General features: G+C 38.1%; 1 protein-coding gene across 1 annotated transcript; it reads left to right on the top strand.

Moving 5' to 3' along the window:
- The first annotated feature begins 3,541 nt into the window (after window positions 1-3,541).
- On the top strand, window positions 3,542-15,423 carry pgghg (protein-glucosylgalactosylhydroxylysine glucosidase). The gene is made up of 14 exons (XM_084398034.1): window positions 3,542-3,618; window positions 6,065-6,330; window positions 6,401-6,611; window positions 8,231-8,675; window positions 9,736-9,855; window positions 9,940-10,071; window positions 10,145-10,256; window positions 11,024-11,096; window positions 11,390-11,526; window positions 12,789-12,922; window positions 13,460-13,555; window positions 14,546-14,643; window positions 14,755-14,963; window positions 15,039-15,423. The coding sequence occupies exons 2-14, from the start codon at window positions 6,084-6,086 to the stop codon at window positions 15,110-15,112; spliced, it is 2,088 nt and encodes a 695-aa protein (XP_084254160.1). The 5' UTR covers window positions 3,542-3,618; window positions 6,065-6,083; the 3' UTR covers window positions 15,113-15,423.
- Window position 15,424: the final 1 nt, after the last annotated feature.

Here is a 15,424-nt window from a genome sequence, read left to right on the forward strand (position 1 = left end):
CAAATGTTCAGTTTGGCATTTTTTGGTTTTGTTTGTTCATCGTAAGTGCGTTTGATTGATTTGAACTTTAGATTTTTGCCTATAAAATGTTAAAATTGAACATTTGAAGTAGCATTTATGGACCTCATACACACATTTGTACATTCAATATAGCATTTTTGACCATATGTGTGTGTGCACTTTTGATTCGAACTTTCAATTCAGCATTTTTTGGTCATTAAATATGTTAAAGTAGTGCTGTCAAATCCGTTAATCACATCTACCATAAAAGTTTGTAAATATATAATATGTGTATGTGTATATGTATATATATATATTTCAAACTTTTATGGTAGATTTTGACAGCACTACTTTAAACATTTGAATTGAACATTATGTTTAGCATTTCTGGACCGCAAATGTGCATATATGAATAAATATAATTCTTAATTCAGACTTTCAGTTCAGTATTTTTGGGTATGTTCAGATTTGAAGGTTTGAGGATTTTTGGTAATCATAAATGCAATCAAGTTTGATCTGAACATTTGAGTATTGTGATAAACATTTGATTAGAACGCAATGTTTGGCATATTTATCATAATTTATCATAATCTGAGTTATCATTTCATTCTGAGTTATTGACCAACCATCATACTTGCATACGTTTGATTTGAAGTTTCAATTCCTCAATTTTGGGCATCACATCTGTGTTCGAACTTTGATTAAAAAATCATTCGTAATAAGCGCGTTTCCATTCAGCTTTTTAGGCCATAAAACGTGTTCAAAAGTTTAAGCTAAACGTTGTATTTAGATCATTCACACATTTGAACATTTGATTTCGCATTTTTTGACCATATCTGTGTAAGAAGTTTTCATTCAAACTTTCAATTTGAAATTTTTGGGGTATTATTTGACCAGCCTGCATATGGTTCAGTCGAACTTCCAGTTCAGGATCAGATGTGGACATTCAAAAGACTAATTCAGCATTTTTGTGTGTCAAATGTCCACATTCGAAAGTTTGATTAGAAGAATCGATTCAGCCCATCATTCAAAAGTACATTTTTAGCAGTAGTTATTAAAGGTAGGGTTTAATAACGCATTTTCGAAGCGGCTAGCGATAGCGAGTTAGCTTTAAAAGCATAAGATCCCACCCTCCCTTCAGAGCGTCTCCAAACCCACGCCTCCTTCAAAACACATGACAAAAGCAAAAGCGTTAAACTACCTCATGTCTCAAAGCACATAATATTACAATAATAATGAACATAACTTGCAGAGCTCTGGCCTGTATCACCTGACTGCTGCAGATTCATTTCGCCGTTGATAGTGTTGCCATAGAAACGCATAAATTCGAGTCACGAACCGCTCCGAGAATAACGTCACAGGTTTCCATCTCTTCATAAATGACAGTAGTTATGGCGTGAACGCAGTTGTTTAGGTTCAGGAGGAACTGTAAAAGGCGCCGCTGTTTGTTTGCGGTGTTCAGTGACTGACCTCTGTCTAACTCTGAGCATGAAACACACTGATGTCGTGTTAAGTCTGCGTGAACAGCTGTGTGGAGGTATGAAAATCCATACATAGACAGGCAGGTAGGACCGAATGCAATGATTGGACGAACATTTTTTGGTCCTACGCCTTCCATATAAATGTATATCTACACCACTTAACTTAGTGATTGCTATCAGGATGTGAAGAGACTTTCAACCAGCATAACAAAAAAAATTTCTGGAACAAATCACCCACCCTGCCTTTAAGTTGTCAGTCTTTCTGTCCTTCTCATCATTCACCAGTTCTCCCTAATGCCTGTGTGCCTGTCTACCAGATGTCCCTCATCATCATCAGAGAGAGAGAGAGAAGAAGAACAGCTGGAATAATAGACCTAACATTCCCACAGAGAGAAGGACAGGAAGTTACTGTAACACTGGACAGTGTGAGAGCGAAAGGCGAAATTATTCATTCGGCCTCTACTTCTTCACCTTGTTTAGAAAGTCGGAGAACAATAAGAGGATAACGGAGAAACCATGAGGGTGAGAAAACCTTAAAATGAACCCCAGGGAGATTCAGACACGTGCTGCACGGATCAGACATTTGCCTCTTGTTACCTTTGGCAAAACACTGAATGACCCTTGAGAATGAATGCCATCCTCTCATCTGTTTGTCTCATCTACATATACACTGACAACAAGGACAGCTCCTAATAAGGTACGCAGAGCCAGTCTTGCTGTAAATATCCCAGCGGCCTGAGGGAGAGAGAGAGGGAGCGAAAGAGGAAGGGAGGGCGGGGAGGAAAAGTCTGGAGCGGATGGATTGCGGCCTTATAAGGGTAAAGCTGCTCTTTTCCCAGGGTCTGGAGCCCCAAACTCCGGCAAGCTGCCAAATGGAAACGGAACGGGGTTTGGCGCCATCTAGAGCCTGAATAGTGTCATGGCGTCAAGAGTTCCATTCGTCATGTCAACAGTAACTTTGACGTTTTGTTCTGCAAAAAAAAATAAAAAAAAAATTGACCCTTTTCAAAAATTTTCTCAGAAGCGGAAGTCGTCATAGTTGGGTAAACTACTATAGTGGTGAATGAAAGACTACAAACGGGCAGTTCATATTTGAAGATCTGTGTATCATCCTTCCTTAGCAACCACCTGTAGCAGCGTGTGTTTTTGTTGGTAAAACTAACAGCCCAGAATGTTTAAAAGTACATTTTGATCTTTAGAGTAGCATGATGACAGTCGATGAGTGATTTGAGTAACAATTTGGAGATCCTAATGAAATACAAAAATGTGTTGGAGATTTAATATAGTGGTAGCCGTTTTATAAATAAACGATTTATAACCGTTAATCGTGTTGTTGTTGTTGTTGTGGGCAAGTAAATGATGACAGGAAAATACATTCTTATTTACATATTAATTAATCACCTAATATATATATATATATGTGTGTGTGTGTGTGTGTATAAATTAGATTAAAATTAAATCAAATTAAAATACATAACACATTTAAAGTGAGTAGAAAAATGTATAATAATATAACTTAATAGAAACTAATATTAGATTTATAATATACATTTTTCTGTGTATAAATTGAGTGTTTTTATAAAAGATGCCTTTTAAATGTTATCATATTTGGGGGGGTCTGTGAAATTTAAAAGATTGAAAATAAGGATGTTGTGTTTTTTAACCACTGACCTTATTTTACTTGAAAACTGCTTTTCACTCCAGAAGCAACTCAGGCTTCTTACCTGGGGTTTCAGACAACAAATGAAACAGCTCTGTAGTCATGCAGAACTAAACTACGACTGGTTTTAGTACAAGAGACCGTGACTAACACTTTAAAAGAACCTTAGCAAAAAAAATAAAGAAAAACAACTTATCATAAAACTATGATATGACCCATTTAAAAGCAAATCTCCATAGTAAGGCGGCCTTTGTATCATATCGTAGGATTCTTTGGAGACATTTGTTCACTAGAAAGCCATTTCTAATATTCCCCCTTTTGGGAATTATTATTTAGAGCCACGTACCTGACCAATCAGAGACGCTGATCGAGCGCAATGCCCCGCCCTTTCCAGTGACGCGACTGTTGCTCCGCCTCTTCTTTTTTGAACGTCCGCTTTGATGAACGAGAGACGCACATCTAATGTTTGATACATCAGTAAGTACTAAGGTTTTATCACAAAACTTGTTTCTGTTAAATGAGTAACATCATTCTTTTGATGGTTAGTCAAAGTGAGTCATTTGAAAGGATAGCGTGAGACCTCAGCTGCATTGGTAACACTTTTATTTTGTTCACGGCAGTGGCGGCTGGTGAAAAATATCTTAGGTGGGGCTGTCATAATCAGCCGTTTTTAATAGTCTGGTAACCATGGGAGTATTAGGCCTACTTTCTGCCCTTGGTATGTGTATTGTGCTTTGATGTTTATTTTGTTCTATTCCTTAACCCAGTCCCAGTGGTTCTCAAACTTTTTAGGGTTGTACCCCATGCTTTAATATCCTTCTGCTTACCCCCACTCTTCAGTCACACCTTTTTCAGTAAGGGACAATATTTGCCCCCTTAAATCGATTTTTTCAAATGCATTTTTACCTTTACAAATACCTTTATAAAATAAATAATGCTTTGAATAAAAAAATAAAAAAAGTTAAATAGATAAATATGCAATGATGGTAAAAACGAAGAGATGCTTTTAAATATTAAATTAAAACCGCCAGTAGCCTATGTGATGAGTCATCGAGTCATTCATTCAGTAACGAAGCAAGTGGCTGTATTTATGAATTAATCATTGAATCATTGACTCTAAAGATTCGTTCACAAACACTGCTGTGTGCTGCAGTTCTGCTGTGGCTTTCATTGGCGCTATTCATTTATTGTAAAAATACTGACAACTGTGTTGAAAATGAACATCACTTAATATTTCGTTTGTTGAACTGTTGTATAAAATCAATGTCACATTCGCAATCGTGTGGATCTTCATATAATGTAATCAACATTAAACACAGGAACTCACACAGGGTATGTGTTTGTATCAAAGAGAGTTTGAATTATATCGATCTCCATGCACAGCCTGTGTCTATATTTGTTCTTCATGCTAGTAAGTGCTAACTTAAATCCCTACTTTTACAAAGGTAACGTACATTGTCGAGAACGGCAGTATAGCGCGATTTGCCGAGGCAGCAATCTGCACGAGACCTGTCATATAGCCGACACGCTGCTTAAATGCATTAAGTTTTGTTTTGACCGCAAAAGATGAGGTAATTTGATCGTATGCCATGTATTTACAGCATTTAACCTGAGAGAAATGCATACTCAGTTTAAATCGTATTTTAAGATGAGGTAGTATTAAAGGAACGGCAAAATTCAGCATTTTGTTCCCGCACCCCCTTCTGTCACCTCACGGTTTGAGAACCACCACAAACCCAGTTTGAGAACCACTGCCTTTATATATCTTTGTAAAACGAAACATAATAATAATATTACAAATAATTATTAGTATTAACCACCCAAACACAATTTAAAACAAACTGCATGATACCAGTGCTCTGTGAAAAAGTCAGTAATTATTTAATGCCATATTACAAGACTGAAGCATACACAAAAACAAACAAACTGCACAAACTTTCCATTTGCATTTGAAATTTAACTCAAAAATTTTAGTTACTTTCTCAGAAAGGTCCCTCACTTCGGTAACTGTCCATGTTGGATCTGTCCCTGTTGTTTTAAAAAGTAATCACGGAAAGCAAAACAAGGCATTAGCATGACCGCATCCAGCTAGCCAGGCCGATAGCTGTCTGATGGAGATAGGCGCGCATGAGCGCGTGCGCGGGCGGGCACGCGCAGCTTGGGGCGCTAACAGAAGCGCCCATAGCTGACTAGATTTGAGCTCTCTGATTGGCTACAGTTTATGTCAAACATGTATATCTTAAATCAGCAATTGGCTAAGCTGCTCCACAGACCCGCCTCTCTGGGGCGATTTCTCTAGCGCCCCAGAGCTGATCGACGTGCACGCAGGTGGAGGAGACGTGTTGAAAAAGCAGACATTTTTAATTTCTATCATATTTTTCACATATACTGGGTGTATTTAATATCTTAAACATACAAATACTGACAATTTGTATGTATGATTTATGTATGTATTTACTTATTTATTTTAATGAGTGTGGCTCATAAACTGTGGGCTGGCTCATGGGGGGGGGCGGCGCCCTAGCGCCCTCTATTGGCCAGCCGCCCCTGGTTCACGGTGATCAAAGTGCAGTTGTCACGGGTTTAAAAGGCACCTACAGTAAAGGTATAGGGGTAAAAACTCACATAATTATGTAAAAAAGAAGAAGAAAAAGACTCCAAATAATTCTGAAAGAATATTAATGCCTTTTGCGTAGATTTTTGTGCATCATTTTAATAATTATAACTATATGTTGAGTGGAAAAGTACCATAATAATGAGAATATTTTAAGAGATTTGCTGAACTTGATATAGTCATGAGGTTATGTTTGTGATATAATTTTCAGTTTTACTGTTATTTTATGTTTTTTGTCACATGATGTCAAATGGCTTCCTGCATCTACGTTACACATTCCATCTTTTCCATATGTTTTTCTTTTGCCAGACGGCAGAATTGCCCCAAAATGACCTCTGACCCTGTGGACCCGTACATCTTCACCTCTGACTCTCTGCCCTCTGACCCTCGCTTCATGCCACCGCTGGTCAACGGGCTGCTGGGATGGAGAGTGTTTGATTCAATTATGCATATGGGCGAGGTTTACAATGGTGAAGGTGGGAATTGTCACCGCGGCAACATTCCATGTCCACTAGCGGTTCAAGTGAAGACGGCAGAAGTGGGACGACACACGTACAAGTTAGACATGCACACAGGTTAGAACACTCACAAACACGTAATACTGCATTTAAACATATACTACAAGACTCTCTCTCTCTGTATCAGGTATTTTCTCTCATACCGTGGTCACTCCTCGTTTCGAGGCCACTCAGGTTTTGTACGCTCACCGACAGCAATCAAATCTTCTGGTCACGGAAGTTCTCCTTAAGCGCTTTGAAACCAGTGCTGAACCAATCACGATTCAGCTAGAGAGTTCTTTCAAACCCCAAAGTGATGACATTGATTTCCAGAATGCAGCAGACTACAAGGGTGGGAGGTACATCCGCTTTATAATATTTGCATTCTGAATTGCAATTGGACTTCTTTTTTTTGTATTTATTTGCATGCCTAATTGCAATTGGTGTGTTGGACTTCGGCTGTGGCTGGATTGAACCGATCAGCAAGATTTGCAGTCTTGGAAGAGTTTAAAAACGGATCCGTGAAAACGTATGCCCTTTGCTCCTCATAGTGACGTGATTCACCGCCATAGAGCGCAACAGTCGGTTCCGGAAGTAAAACCTCCTTTCATTTTCTCCATAGGGAAATTGATTTTTAATGATGAACTTTAAAATGTTTAAAGACAGACCTACTATGAGTTCAGAGGTTTTTAATCAATGGTATATGCTTTGTTTGAAGCCATTTGTTTGCATTATTTTAAAAATAATGGTTTAACAGCGGATTTTGTGGTGGAAAACTACATTACCCATAATGCTGTACAAAAAGTCCACCAATCAGAGTTGCAGGGAACAAATCACGCCAAAAGAGCTCTTTAGCTCCGCCCTCTCCATTGATGCACGGCAAATGACGTAATCGAGTCGATCTCTACATTCTCAAAATACATATTTGGATATATAAAAAATGCATATTTCACAATAAACTTAAAATATATTATTTACAATCAATAACTTTAAATGTATGGTTTTATATTTCTCCATTACTTTTCGCCCTACTTTCTACATAGTACCCGTTTTTCGAGTACTATGCATTTGGACACGCTACTCTGTTGGTGCACTGCTTTCCGCGGACTATATAGTTGGGAAGTATTCGATTACGGATGCAGTGATTGGCTGTGTTCGAAATCACCCCCTATACCCTCATCCACTATTCCCTACATCAGTCCACTAACTTAGTCCAGCGGTTGAAAACGAGTTAGTGAATTCGGACACTGAGTGTGTCGGAAGGGCGGCCACTTTTGCATAGTTTCTGCTGTTTAATAATCATTTGAGGTTTAGCAAACTGGCAGCTCCAGTAGTTATGAAAAGATTGATCTCGAACTCTGTCATGGAAACTAGCAGTATAAACCTTAATTAAACCGTTTAATAATTAATAAATAGGAAGTTACACCTGTATGATATTACGCTGTACCCACACTGGACCAGCGGTTTGGAAAACGGATGGATGGATGATTCAGATGCGGCGCCATCTTCTGGTCAGACACAGGAATTCATTCGGCACGACCGTCACAGTGCATTATGGGTATTCTCTAGCTGTTGAGCGTAGTACACTCGTTATTGCGGTGCATTATGGGATTGAATGAGTGCACTCGATAACGTCCACTATGGTTTCGGACACCACTACACTACTATCCTCTCAAATAGTGCCCTATTTAGGGGTATAGGGGGCGATTTCAGACACAGCCATTGTGTCAGAATAAACACGAAACACACGTCGTCATTGTCATCTATGAATCCGGCCAAACGTGAAACAGCATCTGTGTCGTTATCAGCGCTTGTGCAGTCGCTCTGGAGAAGCTCGTCGAGTCGACTCGTCAGTCAGCAATCTCAAGAATTTCCATGAACTGATTCACGTTATAAAACTGATCGGTCTGTGCAGCGCCGCATGAAGTCAAACACACATAAACACTACATGTGTCATCAGACTCTTTCTTCTCTTCAGGCATATTTTTGGACAGACCGTCTCTTCAGAGATTCCCGGAGGAATCCGTCCATTTGTGCACCTGATCTGGACGCCCATCGCATCTACTCTTACCCTCCCGCCCGACCAGAGCCAGTCCAGCTGGGTTTTCCTGGTTGTCCTTGCTGGGAGCGACAAGAGCGCCAAATCATGTTTTGATACTGGTTTGGGGCTTATTGATACTGGTGACTTACGCCCCTCCCACCTGAGGAGTTGGGCGGAGCTCTGGAAGGGGAGCAGCATTGAGGTGATGGGAGATGAGACCCTGAACCGGGCTCTGATTGGCTGCATGTTTTATCTTCTCAGTTCGTTCCCATCTTCAATTGAGGAGTCAAACGGACCGTTTGTGTTTGGAGGGATCAGTCCGGGGGGGTTGTCAAACGGGAGCAAAGATGAGGATTACCTCGGGCATGTGTTCTGGGACCAGGTGAGTTTAAAGTCAGCATGAGACAGAAGATGAGATAGACTTTTCTTCTGTATTGTGACGTATATGTGAAACGGCTTCAAAAACGGGTATTTTGTCTATGGGGAATGGATTGGATGGTTGTGGTTTGCTATTGGTGGATCTCATGTGAGTGACTCATCAGAGAAGAGGAGATATGAGGATGAATGGGAAGTTATTTTGATTTAAGATTACCAGGGAACCTGAATTTAAAAACAAAAAGATGTGCATGGATTAATCGTTTTTAATAAATACCGCAATATGCCATAAAAAATATGAATTGTCAATTTTGATTTCAGGATGACTTTAATACAATTCATCAGGTACAGCATTGGGAATGTCACTTTACATTACATTTAATGTAATTATCATAAAAATAATTATAACTCGTTAATAATGATTATATAAATCATAAATAAATCATAATAATGATTATGATTTACTCATAAAATTTGTAATTTTCAAAAATAAAAATAAACGAGTTATAATTATTTTTATGATAATTGATAATATGATACAAATGCTGTCAGCAGAACTGAACTTCTATGGAACCCCTTTAAAAAAATGTTTTATCCCCTTCCTAAAATATAAAGACAACTAAATATATTTGTGCATGAAAATGCATTTACTGTGTGGGAAAAACATTACTGGTTTATTGTAAAGACAGCATGTTGTTTACAATACTAAAACATAATTATTGATTATTAAACAAAATAATTAAAATATTTAAAATATTCAAATCTATTTAATAAAAAACAGTAAAATCAGTAATATTGTGAAATATTATTGCATTTTAAATATATTTTTATACCTCACGATTTATAATATATATATACACACACACATATATATTAATCTCATGATTTCTGACCATTCTTTAAAAATAAAGTGAATTGGTAGTCATATCAAATTATTATTATCAAATATCTTATGTTAACACATTTACTTTACTCTATTAAACAGTCCGATCAGTTTTAAAAAACCCTGCTTTAAGTTTTATGAATATTTTGACTTTGTCTATCCGGCTGTCTGGCTCCCCCTGCAGGACACGTGGATGTTCCCCAGTGTTGCTCTGTTTTATCCCAGTCTGGCCAGGGCTGTACTGGAGTACCGTGTGGGAACAGTAGAAGGTGCTCAAGCAAACGCCCAGCAGATGGGCTACAAGGTGCAGTTGGTAACCGGGTGTTGTTTTTGAATCATCTGTAGCTTTATGTGCTCTTATGTACAGCTTTCCTCCCCATTTAATCAGGGATTGAAGTTTGCGTGGGAGAGCGTGGGAACGGGCCGGGACGTTTGTCCAGAGGAGATTTATTCACAGCAGGAGGTCCACATCAATGGAGACGTGGTTCTGGCTTTCCAGCAGTACTTCTATCTCACACAGGTAAAGAGGACACACTCGTGAACACACCTACACCTGTACCAGAAATACATCTTCCGTTCGTCATCCATCACAGGACCTGGAGATGTTCACAGAGGGGCGGGGCAGTGAGGTGGTGTGGGGCGTGGCTGACTACTGGGTCTCACGGGTCACATGGGACCCGACTGACCAGCAGTACCATATCAAAGGTGAACAGTGACATCATCGGTCATGATGACCAGAGTTATGATCTCTAACTAAAACGAAACTAATATATATAACGGAAGTAAGTGTAAGTAGAAGCATTGAAATTACTAAATCGAAATAAATAAAAACTAAAACTGAAATAAAAATAAATTAAACCTTAACAATAATATTTATAAAGAGCAAAACTTAATAAATTGGCAAAAGCACATAACAAAATTACTAAAATAAACAATAAAATTCAATGAAAACTTAAAATATCAAAATAAAAGCTCATATAAAGTGTATATAAGTGTATTATACAGTATAGTATAATAAATAATACTAAAACAATACTGGTTATAACATCATTGGCCATGCATGTATTCAGATGCTTGAAATAATAACTGAATGTTTTGTATTTATATCATATTACACCATGTTACAGTTTTTCATGATGAATAATTTTTTTATGGTACATTCAGGGTTTAAATTATTATTAAATAATAATTATATAATAAATAAAATGAATATTATTCAATTATATTAGCATTTCTTTTATTTATTAGATATAATCAAATAAATATTATTTAATTATATTAACTTTTTTATTATACTTTAATATATAAATATTAGTATAATGCATAAAATAAACACTAATTAATTAATAAATAAATAAATATGAACAAAGTGAAATTCCACATTAGAACCAGTGTAAACTTGCCAAATCCAGTCTTGTTTTGATATGGTTATGAAAGCTTCTTAATGGGGTTTTGTTTTGTTTGTCCATTAGGTGTGATTCCTCCTGATGAATACTACTTTACTGTTGACAACTCAGTGTTCACCAATGCCGTCGCCCAAAACAGGTGTGTGTGTGTGTTAGTGTACACAATCACTCATACTGAGGTTTAGTGATTCAAACAAATCCCTGACTCTCAGTGCTAAACTTGATCCTGAACCCTTAATGCTACAGACGTGAATGATGCCTCGAATCGTGTGATAGATGAGCTGTTACGTTTCTAGGCAATCAAACTTACAATTTTCAGCCAGTGTACGATAAATCAACCAACAAATCCCCCAGACTTGCACTGAATATTGAGGGTATTTTTCAGAATTAGCAGATATGAGATATCTTTCTTTCGTTCTCTCTAATGCTAAGTCTTCAGTTTGCCGTGGAGTTGTGTGGCCTGTTAGCGAAGACGGCTCCTCCCGAATGGCAGGACGTTGCTGATAAGATCAAGATTCCCTTTGACCCAGAACTGAAGTATCACCCGGAGTTTGACGGCTACACGCAGGGTAAGACGCCCTCATCAGTATCATGTTCATGTTGTAGTAATCATTATAATCATACGCCAGATTCACCTTTCTTAAAGGGATACTTCACCGATTAGCATTAAGCTTTGTATCAGTAGAAACCCGGTAGTATGGCCGTGCTTCCCTCCCTCATGTCCCCCTGAGACGAGAGATTTCTGTATTGTGTGTCTGGAAAAAAACCTCAGATGACGCAAAAATTGTCATTTAGCTCATCAGAGGCTCTTTTGTCCTGAGGCGAGAGACTACAGCCAGTAGGAGGAGCTCGTCCTGCATCTCTTCAACCCGCCCATAGGGGGATCTCACCATAAAACGCCATCTTTTCAGTTTCGAGTCGACTAGTAGCCTAGTTGTATCATTTCTCCCGATACTGCCCTCTGTAACCGGTAGGCGTGGCTTGGGAGTGTCCTTGGGAGCGAAGCAAGTGCATTCTGGGAGTTGTAGTCTTTCATCCACATGAGCCAAAAATACATTTTCTGGCTTTTCTCAGTCTAGAAGGCACCAACTTCTAAAATAATGTCGCATTTCTACTACATAAATGACCCAATTTAAATACACATTCACCTTTCCAGCAGTGAAATATCCCTTTAATGGGGAAACCTCAGAAATTGAGTCCTAAAACCCAGAAATGAGTTCATTTTTGAACTTCCTGTTTCCTTGTCTCAGAGTCAATGGGTTTTTGAATGATTAATTTTTTTGGGTAAATGCTTGAAATAAGGTCTGTGGTCACCACAAGCCCAAGACATTTTCACGTTTCGTTCTACATTATAAAATACATGGTAACACTTGTCTTGGAAAAAGCTGTTTGCTAACAAGTGTCTAAGTGAGACATTAAACGTCACCAGACGAACAGGGAAACTCATCTACACACTAGTCCGCGTTTCACAGCCTTAATCGCGCTCGTGGAAACTATTATAGTCCAAACTTTCAAGGAAAGTGTTTTGTAATAGACTGTAAAATGGTGGTGACGTTGAAGTCTTGCATCTGTGGTGTAGTTCCTTCCTTTATAGCTTTTTTTGTTCTGCTGATTGTGTATATAGGCTTCAAAATTCATAAAAGTTGTGGAATATGATCACAATGAACAAAACGTGTAAGAATCAACCACTTCTGTTGGGCACAGAGCTTATTTTCCGCAATAATCCAATAGCCAAAGAAAAAATCATGTGATGCGAATTTACAAAATATACATGTGACACCATTTCTGAATATTATTTCTTGCAAAAGTTTACATTGGACATTTTCCACAGGAAGTCGAGTCAAGCAGGCGGACGTGGTGTTGCTCGGATACCCGCTGACCCTCCCCATGACCCCCGAGGTCAGACGCAATGATCTGGAAACATACGAGGCCGTCACAGATCCGCTCGGACCAGCCATGACGTGGGCAAGTCACACACTATGCTTTACCCATCATGCTTTGTGTGGGATGCGTGTTTGCATGGGGGTTATTCTGTAAAACAGGTTGCATCGCTTCCGGTCTTTTGTATGTGCTTCGTTAAATACAGAACCGTTTAACTCGAGATGCCTTCAAAGGAGCGAGCAAAGATTGATATTCAAAAGTTTTTGTTTTCTCACTATCATTTAGATGTTTAAATCGAATAAAATGCCAACAATAACATAACTAGCTAGGTTTGCTGATAGTTCACCCAAAAATGTAAATTCTGTCATTATTTACTCACCCTCATGTCGTTCCAAACCCGTAGACATTTGTTCATCTTTGGAACACAAATGAAGATCTTTTAATGAAATCTGAGATCAATAGATTAAATAGAATAGAACAGAATAGAATAGAATTGTTTTCCTGTTTGGTCATGTGACCTTCGACATAAAGCCTATGATTATCTGTGAATCCAAAATGTATTTCATTTTTTTGCACAGTATATTTGTGTAAATATGTGTGTGTGTGTGTGTGTGTGTGTAGGGCATGTTTGCTTTAGGTTGGCTTGAACTTGGAGAGGCTGAAAAAGCCCAAAAGCTTCTGCAGAAATGCTTCAAAAATATCCAGAAACCCTTTCAGGTACGACACACCCTCTCTCTACAGATGTCTCATACTATATTTGCATATTATTTACCTTATTTTTGCTTGCTACGTGCACTATATATGCTATACACTTTTTCTGATTAAGTATGCAAGCTGAGCACATTTTATGGAAACTTATCCTTCCTTTTTACAGTGTGATTAATCAACCCGAAACCTTATCAAACATGATTTTTTAAATTAAAAAAACTCTGCTTAAATTCATTACTTGATTGGTAGTGTATCACAATTCCACAAAATATGAAGCAGCCCAACGGTTTTCAACACTGATGATAATAACCAAAAAAGTTTCTCAAGCATCAATTCATCATATTAGAGTGATTTCTGAAGGATCATGTGACACTGAAGACTGGAGTAATGATGCTGAACATTCAGCTTTGCATCAAAGGAATAAATTACATTTTATAATATATTTAAATAGAAAATAGTTATTTTAAATTGTAATAATATTTCACAATATTTCTGGAAAAAAAATCATAAAATTGAATGAATTGATGTTAAATGTAATTTCAATGAAAAAATATAGTGCCTCGCACTCCCAAATCATTCTGCGTTGCATAAGATAAAAGTAAAATATAGAATATAAAATCCCACACACAACTTGATTAAATTTCAATTAAAATTTTATACAAATGGAATCAAAACTGCACATGAAATGGTTGTTTCTGCCACAGAATAACTTTTTAATCTCACAATTTTAATGCAATTGCGATATAAACTGTTTTAACACAATTACCTTTTTTTATTCTGTGGCAGAAACAAGCGTTCATAGATGATTACAGAATTAAATATGCAATACAGTATAATGAGTTTATGTGACAACAATGAAACATTTATTGTTACATACAGCAATATAAAAAAAAAATCATCGTACACAATATGTATGAAGCAGTACTCCAGTATTCTACAGTCTCTCTGTGTGTGTGTGTGTGTGTGTGTGTGTGTGTGTGTGTGTGTGTGTGTGTGCAGGTGTGGAGTGAGTCGGCTGATGGCTCTGGGTGTGTGAACTTCCTCACCGGTATGGGCGGCTTTCTGCAGGCGCTGCTGTTTGGCTACACCGGCTTCAGGTGACAAAATCACATCAAGCTTGACGAGAGAGAGAGAGAGAGAGAGACAGTGGCTTTATCACACACATCTGGACTTGACGCTGTGTGTTGTTCCTGTCCTGTGTTGCACAGAGTGCAGAAGGAGCATCTGGCCTTTGCTCCGCTGCTCCCACTGGACAGCGACGCTCTCAGCGTGAGAGGAGTGAGTTATCTCGGCAACAAGATGGACTGGTTGGTAAAGAGTGCGGAAGTGAGTGTTTCAGTGAGGAAGTCTGGGAATAAGGAGCCGTTCGCTCTTGAACTCGTCCTGAATACTGGAACTGCAATCCCACTTATTCCAGGTAATAAACAAACAGACATGAATGGTGTTTGCCGTTTAGAATAAATGAATCGTTTTAATTGACTGTTGTCCACAGGAGAGTCAGTGACGTTCCCACGGCAGCCCGGGCAGATCCGGAGAGTGAATCCCGGTTTTTACAGCCCGGTCTGATGATCCCTATGGATGATCCACGTCGCTAACGGCTGTCTGGTGTTTGGGTTTCCAAGTTTTGGAAGAGTTAATACTTTTTTATAAACACTTGAATAAAACATTTGTACACTTGTATGGTATATTCAAAAAATATTTTACTTTATTAACGTTGTGTGATAATGCCAAATATTTGAATTATTACATGAATCACAGTATACTCTGGAAATATTGACAAATCTGTTTACAATAAAATTGTTGACATGGTTTTTGTAAAAAAAATAAAAAATAAAAAAAAGGACCCAAATCAATAAGTTGGATTGAAAATCAAGTGCA

Source organism: Rutilus rutilus (genome assembly GCF_951802725.1).
Source record: "Rutilus rutilus genome assembly, chromosome: 23".
In the NCBI taxonomy this organism is placed as follows: domain Eukaryota; kingdom Metazoa; phylum Chordata; class Actinopteri; order Cypriniformes; family Leuciscidae; genus Rutilus; species Rutilus rutilus.

Coding starts and splice junctions, on each gene's coding strand:
- pgghg (XM_084398034.1), top strand. CDS start 6,084: ATGACCTCTGACCCTGTGGACCCGTACATCTTCACCTCTGACTCTCTG. Junction 11,527..12,788: donor GTTTGACGGCTACACGCAGG/GTAAGACGCCCT, acceptor CATTTTCCACAG/GAAGTCGAGTCAAGCAGGCG. Junction 14,644..14,754: donor TTTGGCTACACCGGCTTCAG/GTGACAAAATCA, acceptor TGTGTTGCACAG/AGTGCAGAAGGAGCATCTGG.